This window comes from Acomys minous (assembly GCF_964271855.1).
Source record: "Acomys minous genome assembly, chromosome: 8".
In the NCBI taxonomy this organism is placed as follows: domain Eukaryota; kingdom Metazoa; phylum Chordata; class Mammalia; order Rodentia; family Muridae; genus Acomys; species Acomys minous.
In genome coordinates, this window is record NC_140489.1 from 38,887,261 (window position 1) to 38,909,863 (window position 22,603).

Genomic DNA, 22,603 nt, shown 5'->3' on the forward strand with positions numbered 1-22,603 from the left:
TATCTCAAAGCAATCAGCCCTGGAAACTCTAACACAACTAAAACACAAGAAGAAAATGACCTCAAATGTTTCCTAATGAAGATGGTAACAGAGGAATTGAATAAAATCCATAAACAAATACAGGGAGATATAGCCAAACAGACTGAGGCCCCTAGAGAGGCCATGAAAGAGGCCTATAGAAGAAATGAAGAAATCTCTGGAAGAAATTCCAGAAAATGCAAACAATCAGGAGAAGGATTCAATAAAATGTCTCAATATCTGAAGATGATAATGGAAACAATAATAAAAGTACAAACTGAAGACAGCCTGGAAAGGAGAACTTATAGAAGGAATCAGAAACTGCAGAGGTAAGCATCACCAATAGACTACAGAGATGAGGAAAGAATTTCAGGTGTAGAAGATACAACGGAAGACTTTGATGCAAACATAAAAAATTATGTTAAATATAACAAAATTCCAGACATCTAAGAAATCAAGAACACCCTGAAAAGATGAAACATAAAGATAATAGGAATTGAGGAAAGAGAAGATGTCTGGCTCCAAGGCCCAGAAAATATTTTCAACAAAATCATAAAAGAAAATTTCCCCAATTTAAAGAGATGCATATAAACATACCAGAACTCTACAGAACACCAAATAGAGTAGACAAGAAAAAAAAAATTCTCCCACCACATAATAATCAAAACAGTAAGTGTACAGACGAAAGAAAAAATATTAAAAACTGCGAGAGAAAAAGGCCAAGTAACATATAATGGCAAACCTATCAGAATCACACTCGACTTTTCAGCAGAGACGATAAAAGCCAGAAGGGTCTGGGCAGATGTCTTGCAAACCCTAAGAGACCAAAGATGTCAGTCCAGACTACTGTACCCAGCAAAACTTTTAATAATTATAGGTGAAGAAAACAAGATATTGCATGACAAAAACAAATTTAAACAATATCTATCCACAAATCCACCCCTACAGAATACAAAGAAAACTCCAACCCAAGGAGGCTAATAACACCAGGAAAACACAAGAAATAGATAACTTTACTTTAGCAAAATAAAAATTAGACAAGCACACAATCACAATAACCAAAATCAAAATAAAAGGAACTAACAGTCACTGGTCATTACTCTCTCTCCACATCAGTTGTCACAACTCTTCAATAAAGAGACGCAGACTAACAGAATGGGTGCATAAACAGGTCCCAATATTCTGCTGCATACAAGACACACATCTCAGCCACAAATATAGACATTACCTGACAGTCAAGGGCTGAAAGCAGGTCTTCTAATCAAAGGGACACAAGAAACAAGCTGGAGTAGCCACTGCAGTATCTAATAAAATATTCTTTCAACCAAAATGAATCAAAAGAGATGAGGAAGGATACTTCATACTCATCAAAGGACATTTAACCAGGATGAAATCACAATTCTGAACATCTATGCCCTGAATAAAAGGGCACCTTCATTCGTAAAATAAACAATAACAAAGCTTAAATCACATATACATCCCCACACATTATTAGTGGAAGACTTCAACATGTCCCCCACTCACCAAAGGATACATCAATGAAACAGACTCTAAGTCAAGAAATAAGGACATTAATAGATGTCATGAATCAAATGGACCTAATAGACATCTACAGAACTTTTCACCCAAACACAAGAGATTATATCTTCTTCTCAGCACCTTACAGAACCTTCCTCAAAATTGACTATATAGTTCTAGGTCACAAAGCAAGCCTCAACAGATATAAGAAGACTGAAATAATATCTTGCATCCTATCAGTCCACCATGGACTAAAAGCTGCACTTTAACAACAGCAGAAATAACAAAAAGCCTATGCATACATAGAAACTGAACAACTCTCTACTCAATGATAACTTGGTCAGAGAAGAAATAAAGAAAGAAATTAGGGACTTCCTAAAATTCAAAGAAAATGAAGGTATAAAATACACAAATTTATGAGACACAAAGAACACAGTGCTAAGAGGAAGTTCATAGCAGTAAGCGTCTTCATAAAGAGATTGGAAACATCTCATACAAGGCAGTTAATGTGGAAGCCCTAGGGAAAGAAAAGAAGCAGACTGCTGGAAATAATCAAACTTAAGGATGAAATCAATAAATTAGAAACAGTGAGAACAATTCAAAGAATGAATGAAAGCAAGTTCTTAAAAAAAAAATCAACAAGATAGACAAATCCTTAACCAAATAACTAAAAGGCAGATAGACATTATCCAAATCAACAAAATCAGAAATGAAAAGGGAGTCATTAACAACAGACACCAAGGAAATCCAAAGAATCATTAGGTCTTACCTCAAAAGCCTACATGCCTCAAAATTTGAAAATCTAAATGAAATGGACAATTTTCTTGATAGATTCCACTTAAGTTGAATCAAGCTCAGGCAAACAATTTTAATAATTCTGTATCTTCTGTAGAAATAGAAGAAGTCATCAAAAGTCTCCCACACAAAACTTGCCCAAGGCTAGATGATTTCATTGCAGAATTGTACCATACCTTCAAAGAAGAGCTAATACCCGTACTCTTCAAACTATTCCACAAAATATAAATGGAAGGAACATTACCAAACTTGTTCTATGAGGCCACAGTCACCTTGATTTGTAAACTACACAAATACCCCCACAAAAAGAGAATTTCAGATAAATTTCTCTTATGAATATTAATGATAAGTGCTTAATAAAATACTTGCAAACCAAATCCAAGCATACATGAAAGGTATCATTTATCATGAGCAAGTAGGCTTCATCCTAGGCATACAGGGAATGTTCAATATACGGTAGTTCATCAATTTAATCCACCATATAAACAAACTGAAAAAAGAAACCCACACGATCATCTCCTTAGATGCGGAAAAACCATTTGACAAAATCCAACACCCATCTATGTTTAAAGTCTTGGAGAGATCAGTGATACAAGGCACATATCTAAAAATAATACAGGCTATATACATCAAGCCAATAGCCAGATCAGTGATACAAGGCACATATCTAAAAATAATACAGGCTATATACATCAAGCCAATAGCCAGATCAGTGATACAAGGCACATATCTAAAAATAATACAGGCTATATACATCAAGCCAATAGCCAACATCAAATTAAACGTTAAGAAATTAAAAGAAATTCCACTCTGCCCACTCTCTCCATACCTCTTCAATATAGTACATGAAGTTATAGTTAGAGCAATAAGACAACAAAAGGAGATCAAGGGGATCCACATTGGAACGATATTTGCAGATGATATGATAGTGAATATAAGTGACCCCCAAAATTCTACCAGAAAATTCCTACAGCTGATAAACACCTTCAGCAAAGTGGCTGGATGGAAGGTTAATTTTAAAAAGTCACTAGTCCTCCTGTACACAAATGTCAAGTAGGCTGAGAAAGAAATTAGGGAAACTACATCCTTCACAATAGCCACAAATAATATAAAGTATCTTGGTGAAACTCTAACAAAGCAAGTAAAAGATCTGTATGAAAAAAAAAAAAAGAGAAACTGAAGAAGGTATCAGAAGATGGAAAGCTCTCTCATGCTCATAGATTGGGAGGATCAACATAGTAGACATGGCCATCTTACCAAAAGATATCTACAGATTCAATGCACTCCTTATTAAAATACCCACACAATTCTTTATAGACTTTGAAAGATCAATTCTGAACTTCATATGGTGAAACAACAAAAACATACAGAATAGCTAAAACAATCCTGTACAATAAAATATCTTCTGGATGAATCTCCACCTCTGATCTCAAGCTGTTCTATAGAGCAGCAGTTAAAAAAAAAAAACCCAGCATGGTAGTGGCATAGAAATAGGCTGGCTGATCAATGGAATCAAATGAAGACCCAGAAAAAAACCTCACATACCTACAGACACTTGATTTTTGACAAAGAGGCCAAATCCATACAATGGGAAAAAGACAGCATCTTTACCAAATGGTGCTGGTCTAGCTGGATGTCTACATGACCCTTATTTATCACCCTGCACAAAACTAAAGTGCAATTGGATTAAAGATCTCAACATAGAATCAAAAACACTAAATCTGTTAGAAGAAAAAGTGGGGAAGAGCCTTGAACTCACTGGCATAGGAGACAATTTCCTGAACAGAATACCAATAGCTCAGGCTCTAAGATAACCATTAATAAATGGGATCTCATGAAACTGACAAGCATCTGCATGGCAAAGACATTGTCAACAGAACAAAATGACAGCTTACAGACTGGAAAAGATCTTCACCAACACTACATCCAACAAAGGGCTAATATCTAAAGTATACAAAGAATTCAAGGAATTAAACACTACCAAACCAAATTACCCAATTTAAAAAATGGGATACAGGGCTAAACAGAGAATTTTCAAGAGAAGAACATAGAGTCTTTGAGAAATATCTAAAGAAATGCTCAACATCCTTACTTATCAGGGAAATGAAAATCACAAGGACTCTGAGATTCCATCTTATACCTACCAGAATGGCTAAGTAAAAAATTCAGAAAAAAAAATTCAGGTGACTGCACATGTTGGTGAGGATGTGGAGAAGGGAAATACTGCTCCATTGCTGGTGGGAGTGCAAACTTGTACAACCACTTTGGAAATCAATCTGCGGCTTTCTCGGAAAATTGGGAACTGAGCTACTACAAGACCCAGCTAAATCACTCTTGGGCATAAACCCAAAAGATGCTCCATCATATGACAAGGATATTTGCTCAGTTGTGTTCATAGCAGCTTTATTCTTAATAGCCAGAATCAGCAAACAACCTAGATGGCCTTCAACTGAAGAATGGATAAAGAAACTGTGGTACAATGAATACGACTCAGCTATTAAAAACAAGGGAATCTTGAAATCTGAAGGAAACCCAGATCCAGAAAGATTCACATGGTATTTACTCACTTATAAGAGGATATTAGCCCAACATAGATGCCCCCTGAGACTCCACCCAGTGGGTGACCGGGACAGATGCTGGGACTTGTTGCTGGACTCTGGGCAGAGCACTGAGAGTGTTATGGAAGAATTGGGGGGAGGGGAGGGAATGGAAGGACCCAGAGGGTTCTGAACCCAGATCTGGACCCAGAAAAGCCTGCACAAACTGCTGAAACCAATGACAGTGCATGCACAGAACCTAGATCCTCTGTTCAGATCTAGCCAATGGACAGCTCATTCTCCACGGTTTTGGGGGGGAGTGGGGACTGCCTCTAACATGAACTCTGGTGTTCCTGATTTGATCACTTCCCCTTGGTAGAGAGGCCAGGTGGGCACCTGGAGGAAGAGGAAGCAGGCTATCCAGATGAGACCTGATAGGCTGTGCTCATATGGTAGGGGAGGAGGTCCCCTTCTGTCAGAGGTCTAGGGGAGGGCATAGTGTGGAAGAGGGAAGGAAGGTGGGAACAGGAAGACACTAGAGAGGAGATAAAAATTGAGATGTAATCTGAATAAATTATAATAAATTAAAAATGTAAAAAAAGAAAAAGAAAAAACTCAGATAGTCTAATATCTTATTCAAGTGGAGAAGAGCTGGTACTAAAAAAATTAGAAAAATAAATTATGTGAAGCATGGGTTTGAAAAGAAGAGCGAGACATTTATCTGATAGTGTCGCTCCCCCTCATAGGCAAAAGATAACTCCAACTATACTTAGCAACCCAATTGCTAGGGTTACTAACATCTGTGAATTACATCTCCCTTTTCATCTAATATCAATTTATATTACCTAACTAAATTATAGGCCCTGAAGGTCCTGCCCATAAGAGGGAGAATTCTTCTACAGAATAATCTGGAAAGTAAGAGGTATGCTCTGTAGCTTTTTGGTCAATGAACTGAGGGTAACTGAAGAAGTGATCTAGAAGATTAGCCGGAGTGAGAAAAAAGGGACATGCCAAGGGAAATTTATCATTTTCTCTGATAACCCAAACCTCCTTTGGGCAGGGGCTTAAGCATCTACTTTAGAATAGAAAAAGAAACTGTTTACTTAATATTTAATATGTCTGAGCTACTATAGTAGATGTTACATGAATTAAAATTCTCCCTGAAATACAGGTGAAAAACCTTCATAATGTCAGAAAAGTTGACATAGTTGTTGATGCACATCTTTATTTCTCTAATACTCTTTAGTGACACATTGAGTATATTACTTATCTCACCAGTGTCATAAATTGAAAGTAAATGTAGCTAGAAATTACTGTTTACATTAAATAGATATCAAAGGTGAAAAATAAGGAAGAATATAAGATACCTGGAAGATTTTGTTGTCTGAGAATATTAAGAACATGACCTCTGATAGAAAAAAGTGCTTTAGAAAGAAGAGTTTTACATATCGTTTTTAACATTATAATAGTATATTTAAATAGCAGCTGGAAATGCAAGTATGCAACATTTTGTTGCATATTATAATGCATGATAATGTCTTTAAGCTATAACTAGCCTTATTACTAATTTAATACTATGTTTTTAAATTCTCTAGGGCTTTGAAACTTGAACATCATTAAATTTGTATTTCTGCTAAGTTGGATATACTCTTAAGTGCTTTATGGAATCTCTTCATTCCTATCTACAAGAGAGAGGATACATTTCTTTCTTTTCTCCTCCCCATCATACACAAATAGCTCATTTTAAGACACTAGGTATAAAACTTTCTAGGTATTTATGCATTCATATTTTCTTATCTTACATTTTAGATTTCTTATGACCATATTTACTGATCATCTCTTGTATTTTCAATGATCACAGTACATGAGGGAGTACATAAGCAAACATTCAGAAGTGTTATCTAGTTGTATTAAACATTCTTATTATAGAATTTAAAAATATACTAGCAAGTACATATCATCTTGTTTCAACACCTATCAAACATATCTTTACAATGTTTAAGAATACTTTAATTAGACTTTGTATGCTTATTGGTTATTTTCAGTACATACTTTTCTTATTTTAATGAAAACAATTCACAAATATTACTTTACTTCCAAAAATTCAGAAAGGAGATAAGATTTCTTTCACCATTTATGTTCAAAATAAGAAACAAACAAACAAAAAAGAACACAATCATTTAGCCAGTTCATTGTTAATTCTTTTAGTCATTTTTAAGTTATTGAAAGATTACAGGTTTCTTCCTTTCAGTTTGATAAACAATATGAATGTTACAGCCAAAGAACTTGCTTACATTATGTATGTACATTAATTAAAATGATGAAAAAGTTAAATGTGAGGCAAGATAGAAGAAACTTTTATAGCACACGTGAAACATTTTCAAAAGATACTATTAAACAGATTGCTTCACAGCAAGTTCACAGTATCTCCATTTTCATTACTACTAGATAAAAAGCTCCCAAATGTTGTTCAGTCAAGCTGAAAGTTCTTAGCATTAAATAGACATATTATTAAATTTCAGTCTTTGTCCACTCAATGAGAAAGAAAGAACTGAGTTTCGAATTTTCCAAAATTGCAATCAACCCTAGTATGGACAAATCTGGCACATTAAAGATCGCTTTAAAGAGTTCAATTTGGACTAAAAAATCAAAATAAGTTGAATTTTATTTTTGAGATATAGTGTTATTATGATACAATCATACTATATTTACTTCTATTATATTTTACTATTTTTTAAAGACAGTCTTACTATGTATCTAGGGCTGCCTTAGAACTTGTATAGAATAGGGTGGCCTTGAATTCACCAAGATCCACCTGCAGCTGCCTCCTAAATGCTGGTATTAAAGGTGTGATCCATAACACATAGTATATTACTGTGTCTTAAATAGATCAGAATGAACACCATTTCTACCAGGAGTCAGTGCTTATTTGGCTTTTAAAATCATGAAGCAATAATTTTAAAAATTGTGTGTGTGTGTGTGTGTGTGTGTGTGTGTGTGTGTGTGTGTGTTGGAAGAGGGTGTTAAAGTTCCTGGATCTTGAGGTACAGGCAGTCTAAATAGTCTTATATGGATGCTTAGAATCAAAGTTGGGTCCTCTGAAAGAGCAGCAAGTGCTCTTAACTGTTGAGCCATCTCTCCAGCTCTGAATTAATCTTCAAACAAACAAACAACAATGCTTAAAAAATGGAGTGTTAGAAATTTGGAAGTGAGGTCTTCCATTTTTTTTTTGCAGTATATTTTATTTATTTAATTTAAACAGAAGGGCTATGGTGTCATATTTGTAGAATGGCTTCAGCAACATGAGCTTATGCATTATCTTGTTTTCGAAGAGGGCTTATTTGAGCAACACTTACTATTTTAATTTTATCAATAGCATACAAGTGTTGATGTACAACTAGTAAAGTCAATGTGCCATATTAGGAGTGAGAAACTCTCTTCAGAAATAGGGTTAAAGTAAATATGATCTCATTGTAGGGGAAAGATTATATTGAGTGATAGAGGGTCTGTTTACTTATGTAGTTCTGGTATAAAATAAACATTACATTTACATTAGTCCTAAAAGAGTCTTCCACTTAAAAATTGATATATGAGAGTATTCATTAAATGTCTATGAAAGGGCTTCCAGTTTTAGGTTAAAAAATAATTATATGTGATATTTTCTGTGCAGATTATTATGAATATCACATCCCTATTTGTTCCTAATTTTATTGGATTGAATATGAACATTACACCTACAGAGACAACAGGAGTATGGCAGAGAAGACTAGAGAAACCCTGTAACAAATGACAAGTGAGAAACACTTTTATGACAATTAAGGAGAGCTCATATGTCACGATGAAAGAAACACAGACCTACATGGAGCTCAAGTTTCTGTAAGAGCTGAGTGGCTTGGAGCAAATGCCAGTGTATACACAAGTTCTAACCAGAGAGGCCTCCTGCACACAGGCTATCACAGAGAAAGTTATACCCTGATGGATGCTGTAGGCTGTGATTGGAGATGATGCCAATGTTAGCCTTCTTATACACTGTCATAAGAAATGGAGAATTGCCTAGATGAAGTGGCAGAAAGAAATGTATTATAAATTTGTTACACTAGGAATCACATTCCTGTGGTATTAGGGAAATAGACTATAGGAATTCCAATGATGGGATGATATACACCCATGTTTGCAAAGAGTTCTTGTTGATATCATAAAGTTAATTCGTCTTTTATTAATTACTTTTCGATAATGATTTTTCAAGGAGAAAGTAAATTTTTCATAAGGACATCATTCCTAAGATAATGTTGTAGGCCTAAATCTTCCATATATATTGACATGAATGTTTACTTACGAGAAGTATCTTATACAGCTTGAGGATCTTGACTAAAACCTTCTCACTTATGATGGTGATAGTGGTACAATACACATGGCTAAAATATATTTATACTAAAACTGTCACCATTATGTTTCAAGCATTACTTGTCATTAAAACAGCACAACAACAAAGAAAAAGTCAAGTGAAAGAACATAGAAGGCTCTGTAGAGTCTGTTGCACAGACCTGAACATCTTTCCTATTGGGAGTTTGAAAGTTTTGTATTATTTTTGTTGCACTTTTCCTAAGTTCTTTATATTCTCTTTGTTGCAGTCCAATATATATTTAATATAAAGAGGTTTGCTAATAATAGAAGAAATGCTTTCTTGCCTGACAAAAATTATATTTCTACAAAGTCAGTTATAAAAGAAAAATGTCATTGACATTTATAACTTAGAAAATAAAAATTAAACAGGAGGGCTGTACTTTACTGATGCAATAAATTTAACATTGCTGGAGTATGGATTTAATTACATTGTATCATTTAAAACTTTCTAAAATTTAAATAAAGATGTTAATTTGCTTGTTCTTCCTCACAAACTGCTTTTTTAAAAGGCATGGCATTGTGTAAGATTATTTTTGACCAGAATTATACTGATAATACTCATCTGCAAATAGTTTAGAAATATGTTATGCTGTAAAAAAAAAAGCCCCAGAATCCTAAAATTCATATGTAATTAATGTCCATTTCTTTACAGAGTTACATGAACTTTTCTTTACACTTGCTCAACCCTGCTCCTGCTTTGGAAACCAGATAGTCCATTATATAATCAAAGCATGTCAATAACATTTTGGATATGTACTTTATAAAAATGAGAAAATCTAGTATGCTGCTGTTTAACACATAAGGAAAGGGAAATCAAACCTTAAGAAGACAAGAACATAGGTCTAAAGTTTATAATACATATGCTATTAAAGAACATGATTCCTGTAATTAATATAATCTTCTGTGTGATAAGAATCTTAAGAAAATACAAGGAAACAAAGTTATTCAAACTCCTTCATGGCCCTAAGGTTTCTATGTGTAACCCTGAGTGCCCTATAACTCCTTGTGGACCAAGGTGACCTTGAATTTAGAGATCCACCTGCTTCTGCCTCCTGAGTGCTGAGCCACTGGCTAAGTAGCCCAAATTTTCAAGAGGGAACAAATTTTTTATTTTACATATACATAAATGAAATATTTTTCTTTTTCTCAATTTATCCCCTTTAGTAATCAATTCCTGATGCTTTCTCATGTTTTTGGATGATAAGGGATCCTCACTAACTTAATTCAAATCTTCAATGTTAGCAAAAGACACAGATTCAAAGAAGGATCTTTTTCTTTAGACAACATAAGCTTAAAAGTGAATTATGTGGTTAAGAGAAATTACTGAGTACTAAGGTAATAGTAACAATCAAGTTGGCTATTTGGCTTTAGTCATTTCAGTGTGATACAATGACTACGGAAAGCCAAGTTTTCCTGACACAGTGTAGCACAGAGATTTTCCCCTAACCCTGATGACTTTCCGCCTCTGACACCCTCATCCCTTACAGCCAAGGGCAAAGTGCAAGGCAAAATAAATTATGGCAAAAAAAAAAAAAAAAAAAAAAAAAAAGGTGAGTGTGCGAGCATGTTATTGACCATGTAAAAAGACACGTGCAAAATATACCTCAGATACACTATAGGTAGATGAGCACGACGGAAGCCGAGCCTGGTTTTGCAGTGGAGAAAAGAAAACACTGTTAAAGAGGAAATGACAGAATAGTAAGGGCCGCAGAAGGTTTCCATGGCTTCACCACCAACAAATTTTGCCATATGAATAACAAAACAGCCTGACAAGGGAACGCATCTCCAGACTCATGTTACTTGAAGGAGAATCTCACAATTAAAAAAAAAAAACCACAAAGAAACCTCAAAATTCAACTCCCTAATTTGCGAGCGAAAAATAAAAATATATAGAGATGATACTGTACATGCTGAGAGATGCTTATTTAAGGGATAAAGCAAAATACCAAATAAAATTTCCTTCAGTGCCACACTGATCTTCATTGGCTATGTGTGTGTGCACATATGCATTTATATATGTACATATATATAAATTTGATATATTTCTTCTAATTCATTTTCAGTAATTATCAACAATCCCCTTCTCTCTTAATACATATGTTAACAGCAACACCATAAAAATATAAAATAAGTATTGCTTTTCTCCACAATTACTTTTAATCATTATTTTTACTCATTGATTCCTCTCCTTTTCTTTTTGTGCATTTACGAGTGTGTGTGTGTGGGTGTGTGTGCGCGTGCGTGTGTGTGTGTGTGTGTGTGTGTGTGTGTGTGTGTGTGTGTGAGTGTGTGAGTAAGTGTGTGTGTAAGTGTATGTGTGTGTGTGTACTCTTGCTTCCTCCATCCCTTATATCTTGAGCTGGGAGTCTGGCTAGCTGGTTCAGGCTCCACTAGAACTATGCCGTCCACGTTCTCTACACGCAGTCCTTAGCTTCGGCCACGCAGATTCCAGGTGTGTATACCACATAATTTATTACTGTTTCTTAAAATAGCTATTTCATATGTAAAGCCATGTTTAACCTTCATGATTTCCCCGGTCAAACCTGTCCACGGGTGTCACGGAGCTCAAGTGATTCTCCTGTTTCAGGATCCTGAGTGGCTAGCACTACAGCACCAGGCTGAACTTTATGACTTTGAATTGGTGATGCTCTGGCTTGCTGTTAATTTCTTGGTTGTGATGCCGAGACGTTAAATTTTGTTCCTTATCCCTACACTAATTTTCATTATGGCATGTAAGCTGAAACAGCTACCAATGCATTTTCTAGTCACAAGTTCTGTGTGAAGTTTCAGAATACAAAATTAAGAGCAGAGGATTGAAAAGGATGACAAAGTGGACAAATCAGAAGCAATCTTATCAGACTGGCTATGTAACATATCTTTAGCACCTATGACAGCAGAATAGAGAAGGTGCTCATTAAGTATTTTTTGAGTTAATGAAAAAATGAACTCTTTTCTACCTTTCATTAAAACCTAAAGTGATTTCCTGAGACTTTTAAGTTTATTGTTTTATAGTTTTGGGATAAAATTATCACTTCAACTTATGCTTTGAGGTAGTTTCTAAAATATGGTTAGCTTTGTATATTAAGAAATGAAACATCTTTTCAACTTTGTGCATTAAATTTCCTTAGCAAAATGACAGTTCTAAGAAAATCTTGCTTTGCATACTTGTCCTATTTAAAACAGTTTGAGTAACTTGTCTCCTTTTTACACAGTTCCTACTTGCTATTACAAGGAACACTTACTGGTCAAGCAGACCATTTGTATTAAAGTCAGTTTTGAGAGGAGCAATTCCTCTCAAATGTTGAGTTTTTAACACCATACAGATATGATACTTTTATTTTAAATATTTTAGACATATTATTTGATATTTTTATCTTTTGATTTGAAGGATAGGATAAATTAGAACTTTCTTATTTTCAGTACAAATAAAATCTCAGGATCAGGTTTTTCACATCAAGAAATTTCTTATGCGAAAGTTAGCCCATTTTGAAATAGTATTCCTAAGACTGAGTTACTGTTATCATTATTAAAACTGGCTATACTTATGGCAGATTTTCTACCACAGGAGTCAGGATTTTACATAATTACTATAAACAAGTGGTAAACAAATGCAAACTAATGTAAATGTCAGTTTATGAAATAGGAGAGATGGGAGGCTCAAACAGTGTTTTATATATGAGGGCTGACAATGATATTTGCCTGAGGAAAGTAATTTTAGATAAACAAACTGTTTAATTAGTAAGATCTACTGATTGTTTACTCACCTAAGGAGTAATGACCCAGCAATGTACCCTTGGTCAGTATCAGATACCTGATCCAATGCAGGCATTTTTTATATTACTAAGAGCTACATATTAAAATATGATATATTGTCTGACTATCTTATTGGATTCAAATTTCCTTTGAAAGACATGAGATTTTAGGTGAATACAGATAGTCAATTCAATAGAACCTAAAAGGTGATAATGTTATTTTCACTAAGATGTAAAGAGGCAATAAACATAAAAATACAGTGTTTGCAACAAAACACTCTAAAATATTTTTTAAAAGTTTAGGAGAAGAATGGACTTTAGTGTTTCATTCTATCCTTATGAGGTGTACCTCAAGGAAAAATTTATAATTCAATACTCTGTATGACAGTACCCATAGTTGAAGACCTAACAGTAACTCCATGGGCTTATGTGTGTACATGTGTGTGTACGTGTGTGTGTGTTAGATATATGTGGAGAAAGTAATTAAATAATGTAAAATTAAATAAAAAATAATGATATATCATACTAGGTTACATTCTTTTCCTAAAATATTTTATTTTTATTATTTTAATTGCATATATGTATGGGCTCATGTGTATGTGCACAAGAATATGGGTATCCATGGAGGCCACAAGTACCTGATTCCAAGGAAATGGAGTTATGTTAATTTTGAGAAACCCAGTGTGGGTGCTGAGAACTGAATGTGGGTTCTCAGTGAGAGCAGTACATTAACTTGAGTCATCTCTAGAGCCCCCTCTTTCATTATTTTTTTTGGTTTAGTTTAAAATTTGTTTGGCTACAAATCTTTCAAAATGTTTCCATGCACAATGACCGGCAAGCACTCTGAAAACTAAGCAGCTCTCTTCTTCTCAACTCTAAAGTGAAAGTATTATATTATAGACAATCTATATCTACACAATTGTGGCTATAACACTAGCCAGTAATAGGAGTACTCAGCAAATTTTGGCTGTGAAATGTCTGAGAGCAAACATTTAGTTCTTTGAACCATATGATCTATTCTTCAACCATTTAAAGCTGTTATAGCTCAAAACAATTGAAGATCATACTCAAATGAATAACCATTTCAATAAATAATTATTTTAGAACATATTACTCACATAATGTCCACATGAAATATTAGTCTAAATTTAAGACGTAAAGAAATTCAGTAATCCAATTCATTACTCATATTGGCTTATTTAATACCAATTCTATTTTAGAATACAAGAAATTAAATTCTTAAACCTTCAAACATCATTATTTAAAAGTGTTTAATTTTTTTTTTTGCTTTGGCAAATTTCTTTATTGGGTTTGCTCTATCAGCAGTTGCTGAATGTGACCTAACTATAAATGAGGCGTATAAGCAAATTATCATGAAATGGTTAAGAAAAAAAGCCGTGGCCTTTCTGAACAGCTCAATTTAGGCACTTAGAAGCTATTCCATTATTCACAATCAGTAGATATGTTAAATATGACTTTCTATTATTAGTGAGCTCTTTGATTCTTTTTTAATATACTTTTTTATTAATTTGTTCATATTACATCTTGATTGTTAGCCCTTCCCCTGTTTCCTCCCATTCTTCCCTCCCTCCGTCTTCCCCCCTTCTCCCCTCCCCTATGTCTGTAAAAGTGTTTAATTTTGGTGACATCCTTGTACCTTGACTGATTCATATTTTAAAAAATTTAAATATAATTTCTTTACTTATATTAGCATGGCAACCAACTACTTCTAATTATTATTTCCATTTATTTTATCATCTTTATCTTAGTTTAGTTTATATTTCAATAATCTTCCTTTATGAGTCATATTCCCTGTTATTGTTTTCCAAAACTTTTAAAAATAGTTTTGGAAACAAATCTAGTTTTGTATTTGAGCATTATCATGCTTCTATATAGAGTATATGATAAGTAAAAGCACAATTGTGGATGAATATTTGTGTTCCTTTCCTTCTTTTTTCATATTTGTATTTCATAACCATCATTTATTCTTTCTGAATTTAATATTTAAGTTCTCTTATTCAGAGTTTTTCTCAATGAAGTAAGTTCATCGTAAATTTAGCTTGATTTATATTATGTACACAAAGCATAGATTTTGATTATTTTATTATGTTTTTCTATTTGTAAAACTACTAGCCTTCAGTCTTGGACATAACTTTTTAAAAATATATTTTATTAATTTACTCATATTACATCTCAATTGTTATCCCATCCCTTGTATCCTCCCATTCCTCCCTCCCTCCCATTTGCCCCTTACTCCCCTCCCCTATGGCTGTGACTGAGGGGGACCTCCTCCCCCTGTATATGCTCATAGGGTATCAAGTCTCTTCTTGGTAGCCTGCTGTCCTTCCTCTGAGTGCCACCAGGTCTCCCCATCCAGGGGACGTGGTCAAATATGGGGCACCAGAGTTCGTGTGAAAGTCAGGACCCCACTCTCCACTCAACTGTGAAGAATATCCTGTCCATTGGCTAGACCTGAGTAGGGGTGTGAAGGTTACTGCATGTATTGTCCTTGGCTGGTGACATAGTTTGAGCAGGACCCCTGGGCCTACTAGCTCCGCCCATCATAATGTTCTTCTTGTAGGTTTCTAGGACCCTCTGGATCCTTCTATTTCCCTATTCTCCCATGCTTCTCTCACCTAGAGTCCCAATAGGATGTCCTCTCCTCTGTCCCACTTTCCTGGTAAGTGAAGACTTTCTTGGGACATGCCCCTTGTGCTAGTGTTGGACATAACTTTTAATATTGTCTCTTCTAGGTTTACAATTTGACATACAGAAAATTAATTTTTCCTCATGTGAATTTACTATTTGGTCATTATTATTAATACATTATAAACCTAAGGGTGTGTAGCATATTTTGCAATGAACTGATTACTATTATTTATAGTAGTTGTACTATTACATTTGTTAAAAGTTCATTTTAGGGTTCATAATGTTCCTGCTTTGCTTAATATAGTGACACTACTGTCTACTAACTGTCCAAGGAGCAGTCAATTTAATGCAGGATAAAGACTAGACATTCACCTAAGAAATAAATAAAATTTAGTATCATTCACAGAATCTGTTTAACTTTGTCTAAGGCTGATAATTTGTTTTGTTTAAGCAACTACTTTTTATATGCATACCATATTTTAGGATTTACACAGACAATAGCAATTAAAGAGAGCATTTGCCTAAATATTTTATCTGCATGTTTTATCCACTAAATTCCCTATCAAGTTTTTTTTTTTTAGGAAGCTAATGACTTATTGATTAGGCAACTAACGTAGCTTATAAGATTTTTTTCAAATAATATAGCCCATATTTAGTTAATATGTTTGTAAGTGAAATGAAACAAAAAAATGAAGATAGTGAGATTGGTCATCTTGTAGGAATGCAGTAATTGAAAAATATAAAATCACAAGTGACATGAGATAAAACAATTTGGAAAATACCAAACTTTTAATTTAATCCTATTCTTATAATTAAGTCCTTATATCTTCCTTAGCAATTATTGTTAGTTTTGTTGAAAGAAAATTATCACTCATGATTAATGTGGAAAGAATACGGCAGCAAATATACCTTACTTGTTAATGTTTATTCATTTTAATTCATTAATAATGAATATATTTCTTTTTTTAACAATAGTATGCAGTGATGTTCAAATTGGTTTAGTCATAAAATTCACACTGACATTTTATAGTATTGACAGTATGACGGACTCCAGTTGCGTCTTTGAAGTCTGTAATAATACACACAGAAAAGAAGGCGTGGCTCAAAAAAGTACAACAATAAGAAAATGTCACAATATCTTGGTTTAGCTTTCAAAAGTTCATAACTGATGCTGATATGAGTAAAATATTTTTACCTTAATAGTCATCAGAAATATAATATGCATACATAAATCATGCAGAATACTATTAAAATATGTTGAGATAGAAGATAATTGACTTTTACTCTATTTTCAAGACAAAATTACTCTTAGTATAAACTGAATGGAAAGCAGAAATCCCAGGAGAAATAAAACCAGGAGCTATATTTCTAGAAAAAAATTTAAAAGTCTGAGAATGGGAGGTCGGGATTAAATATAAATTATTCAGTACAGTAATTTAATTTTATTGTCATGTTTATATATTTGTTTTAGAAATGAGTATGTTTTAAAAATATGCACTTAGAGGGAAGGCTAACTATTTATACAATTTGAACTATCTGTTACAAAAATGTTGCTAGTGACTGGCTATGTGATGCATGTATGACAGTGAGTGGCTCTTAGTTGGTGTTATCTTTCAAGTGATGTTTCATATATATGGGCCTTTGTCCAAGCATTTATACAATGTTACATAAAAGCATTCTTGTAAAAGCTGCTTCCTGCTAAATTTCTTCCTAATCAAAATATGACATAATTATTCCATAGGTATCTGAGTTTTGAGAAGTCTATTAGCTCTGATCATGTGTATATACTGAGCAGATTATCTATGACAGTCTAACATCTATAATTTCCCTTGACAACTAAAATTGAATCACCTTGTCTTTACTCCTTAGGTTCAGTAAGTAATTTATAATTTTGCAGACACTGTCAGTAATAGGCAAAATACATAGTCAAGTGGATAAGTTCTAAACGGATGTCACATGAAGAAGTCTTTTGAAAATTACATCATAATACAGGTACAGATTTTGAAGAGTTCTTATTTTATATAGGAAACAAAATGTTATCAAATCAACTGTAATGGTAGTTGTACTGCTTGAGGGTCTATTATATTTCAAATTTCATCTGTGTTTTATAAACTTGAGCATGAAGTCACAGCTAAAAGAGAAAGAAATGTGTAAGAGACAGGAAGCAGAAAAGTTGGAGATGAGAGGTCAAACCAGTCAGATTTGAAATACCTGTTAGCAGAAAGTTTGAGGGGAAACACCAAACAGTGAAATCATACATTTTACCCTGGGGGGTATTAAATATAGGCGATTTCTGAGCTCCTCCAGGTTTTAGTGGAGCTAGACATAAACGTCAGAACATAAATAGGAAAGTCAAGTTGCTTTCTTTTCAGTTTTTCCTTTTAAAAATAAGACACAGCATTATACATTTCTTACTGCCTTTGGCAAACATTTCAAAATACAACATATTTTTCTATACCATAAGACTAGAACATTTTCAACAAACTTGTAACAAGGAAGCCAACATTTTACTTTATTCAAACATGATCTTTTCCCACCAAAAATAGTTAAGGAAATATTATAAGAAATACAGTTCTTATAATCCCTTGGAGATTCATTCTAAGATTTTCTACTTGATAGGTACATAGTGTAAATATATTTAAAGACTAGATAAAATGTGCCTTTTCCCCCAAGCAGTGTTCAATCCAAGGATGCATCCATATTGAAACAAACTGACTGAACTATAACATGATTGTTTTAGTCTTAAGCATGTATTGAAAGTTATAAGCATACATACAATATAACTTTAAGTTCTATATATCTCAAAACTGAACCTTAGTGACACACACATTCACACATACATGCAAATTAATTTATATCAAGTACTGTGGCAATGGATGCCATTTTAAAATTTAATTTACTATCAGTTAATTTTAGAACTTTATATTGTATTGTACCTTCTTAGCTGAAGCTGTCCTAATCAATGGTGCTCACAATAATAAACTTATTGTCACTTTAAGACAAAGGTAAAATATGACACAGTGAGGAATGCTATTGGTGTATCACTATATTTTCTGGAGTGAATAATAGTAAGTATGCTAAGTTTTGAAATAGGCACAAAATCTCCACGCCCATCCTTTACAGAGGTCACTTTAAATATAAGAGCTGGCTACTATTAGTCAATGTTAATGAGCAGAGAGGATGGCTTTTCTTAAAGAACACAGACACACAAACACAAGTTCATCAATGTGCATTCATGTTTGCACATACTCACAAACAACGACAACAACAAAACTAAGAAGGCAGAAGACTTAAAGGGGAGGAACGAGTATAGAAATTTGTCTTTTATAAACTGTTAAATGGAAATAAATTAGAGCTATAGACAAATTTGAAATGACTGAGTTAATCAGGCTTTAATGTAGTTAATGAATTTTATGACATCCCAGTGTACGGAATTATGTGGCATTTTGACTAATTTTTAATAGTTGCTACTACTGTGAGGATATTTGGGATTGAGATATAAAAACAATGGTCAACTTTAATTTTAACCTATTTTTACAATTAACAATTTTCTAAATTGTTCTTATGGTGGCATCATTAAAAGTAGTCAGTTATAATGTATGGGTAAATTTTATACGTTTTTATTGTGATTAAATAAATGATAAGAGTACCAAGTACCCATATATATTGACCAACTGGGATTTAGCCATAACAAATAGGATCATCAAATCAGATACCTTAACTGTGTTTTAGTAGATTATGTTCAAAGTGGTCAAATATTTAGATATATATGTTTTCCTAATGTTACATCAACTTTTAAAGGTGTTAAAAAAAAAAGCAAAGTTACTAAGAATACTTTAGTACTAAAAGCTGTATTTGGGACCATTATACTGACATCATAAAGCACTTCTTTCTAGTTTTGTTTTTGTTTTTGTTTTCCTGAGATAGGGTTTCTCTGTGTAGCCCTGGCTGTCCTAGAATTCACTTTGTAGACCAGGCTGGCTTCAAACTCAGAGATCCACCTGCCTCTGCCTCCCCAGTAATGGAATTAAAGGTGTGTGCCACCACAACTGGCTCTTTCCAGTTCTTAACATGATACACACATATATGTATTCAATATGTTATTAACTCAAACTAATTTTTATCCTAGAATGAATTAAGCTGATAATGACACTAAAATAAAATTCAATATTTTTAATAAAATAGGTTAAGAGGGGAGGTGATGTTCTAAAAATACATTAGTTCTCTGTTTAAGAGGAATTTTATCCTATAATCAATGACATCAGTCAGAGGAACGGTTTACTCTAGAGCCCCAAATTGCAGGCACATGTAATGAGGCAAGTGCCCTTTCTTGTTTGTGGTGCCTTTCAAAGCTAGTTATTTGGCAGCTTGCCTTCAGCTGGTTGCTCTATGTGTAGCTGAAAACAAAACAAAAAATAATATGACCCAACAGCCAATAAAAATATTAAAATAAAAAATGGGATGGTGAAAAATGGAAAAAGCCCCCTTCCTCCCTCCACCCTCCAAAAAGGAAGAAGTGTAGGCTATAGACAAAATCTTGCCAAAAAATGTTAGAAACATATTTACTTTGAGGGATCCAACTCTACTAGCAACTCCTTTGCTTTCATCCGGCCGTCTAATTTGCTACAATGAGGGAAGATGGGTAAAAAAGACAGAATAAAGAAAAAGTGAACTTAAATTTTTTTCTACACATTAGTAAGCAGTACATGCAATACATCGATTGACTTAGGCTCCTCTTCTAAGATCAAGGCGTTAACTAACCCGATGCTATACGACATGCTCTGCAAATAGATTGCTAGAATTCAGTTCTGGTACGTCACTATTCCTGAGAGGAGGAAATCGGCACTTACTTTTGGTTATCTTGGGGACTTCTGATGAAGCAGTATCTGGAGTAGTGTTACATTTGCATTTAGCTTACAAAAAACAAAGAATTACAAATATACCTATGCACGTTCTCTCTTTCAGTGTTTAAATGTCTATTCTATTGTAATATCAGAAAACATCAATGGTATGACAAGAAACATGAGTGTTCTTCAAGTGAAAAGGTCAGTCCCAACAAGCATCATGCTTACTGGTGACAGTGAGGCTCCTCTGCTTGCCAACCCAAGCATAGAGGCTGTTCAGCTGTCATTATGATTCCCAATTAAACAATCATGCTGCCAACCAGAAAATTTTAATGCCAGACCAGTGTTAGATATGTTTACTCCTTCAGAGCACTTTCTTATTTCATCTGAAATTTTCCCTCAGATGAAACAGGGTAAGTAAAGTCTGGTGTGGTGGTGTGCACTTACAATCCTAGTTCCAAGGAGGTTGGGTAAGCAAGATAATCTCAAATTCAAGGCCACACTTAGTTACGCAGGGATAATGTGCTTATTCAGGTTTGAGTGTGCATGCACAGTGCACTCCCGCCAAACACCCTCTCAAACACACTCACTCACTTGCTATTTAAATTCTTGGATCACACTACTATGAGTTTAAGAAAGTACACAGAACTCAAGACACAAAATCTTGGTAAGTAAAATATTTTATAAGGAAGATTCAGACCAAGTGGTTTACACTCAGTCCTGTACTTCACTTGGAGGAATTTTAATCACCGTGGGACAAGCTAACTGTGAGGCTTGTCCTTATGTTGGCAGATAGCACAACTATCTGTATGATGACAAGCCCAGATGTTAAAGTCGTTAGGAAAATAATATTCTCTGGATGTAAAGATAAGATTATTGTTATGGTGTCTCATAACAGCATATGTAAGTTAGTGGGGGATATTGAGGAAACGAAATTCTTATTTTGAAAAAACAAAAACAACCAAGCAAACCCCATAACCTGCCCCCAACCAACCACAAGTAGCTTTATACACAAGAATTATATCAGCATTTGAAATGAAGTTTTTTCGTTTTTTTTAAAACAAATTCAGCCTCAGCTGTTTTGGCTAAAAGATAAGTAGTCAATTCTCACTTTTATTAGTGAAACAGAATTGCAAAGTTTAGAAATAATTGAGAAGAACCCCAAAAGGAGAAATTTTATCTTCACATGCTTTTATCTCAAAGAACAGCTTACTAAAAAGGCTATTTTCTGCCTTAAGTGGAGACTTACAGAACCTGGATTATACAGATACTCTTGGTAGTTTCCTATAAAAATGTAGACCATAACGACTCATACTGTTTCTAAAAACATTTAGAAGCCAAATGATTACAATTTTCTGCATTGTCCTTTTCCTCTAAAGCTTAAAAATACATTAAGTTGGCAGCATGAGGCATCCTCTTCAAAGCTACAGTAGCTCTTGACTGCTGCTGATACCGTAAAGTTACAGCCCTTTAACAGGCCTGGGCATATAAAGGACTGGAAAAAGGTGCTTATAAAAGGAGGGCTATGTACATATAAGTGTATAAGTCTATACATTTTTCCATTTATGATATGATTATTTGTTTTAGACCGATCTTGCTGTGTAGCCCAGGATGAACTGAAACTTTCTGTCTGTGTAGCCTAGTCTGCTTTTCAATTTACAAGTCCTCCTGCCTCAACCTCCTAAATGCTAGGAGTTTAGGTATGTGACATGATACCTGGCATTATGAAACAAATTTTACCTTCTAATGTATCTACAAATCAAATAAATGTTTTCTAAATTGGTTCCATTACAAATTCAAGCGTCAGTACAGAAACTTAACATTCTATATGCCCAGTGTTATCTGATATTGGATGCTAAGCAAGGTTGGACCTGGTTAGAATTTGGATAGGGAAATTTAGATAAATTACAGAGATGATCTGTAGACTTTTTGTTTATATATGTATTTTTAGTTTATTTTTGAGCATAATTCCTTGTTCCCGTTTCTCCCTCCAAACCCCTATCTATCTATCTATCTATCTCTATATCTATCTATCTCTATATCTATCTATCTATCTATCTCTATATCTATCTATCTATCCATCTAT

General features: G+C 34.0%; 1 protein-coding gene across 18 annotated transcripts in view; it reads right to left on the reverse strand.

Annotated features, from left to right (window-relative positions):
* Window positions 1-22,603, reverse strand: part of GPHN (gephyrin) — a 391,499-nt gene that overhangs the window by 146,465 nt on the left and 222,431 nt on the right. For 6 of the 18 annotated variants that reach the window (XM_084792847.1, XM_084792842.1, XM_084792851.1 and 3 more), the window contains 2 exons: window positions 20,240-20,296; window positions 10,876-10,917 (listed from right to left, as the gene is read on the reverse strand). The exons of 4 other annotated variants lie outside the window; for them this stretch is intronic. In XM_084792847.1, coding sequence (XP_084648973.1) covers window positions 10,876-10,917; window positions 20,240-20,296 — 99 coding nt within the window. The remainder of the gene's footprint in view (window positions 1-10,875; window positions 10,918-20,239; window positions 20,297-22,603) is intronic. 8 more of the 18 variants (XM_084792848.1, XM_084792845.1, XM_084792858.1 and 5 more) reach the window with 2 other exon arrangements.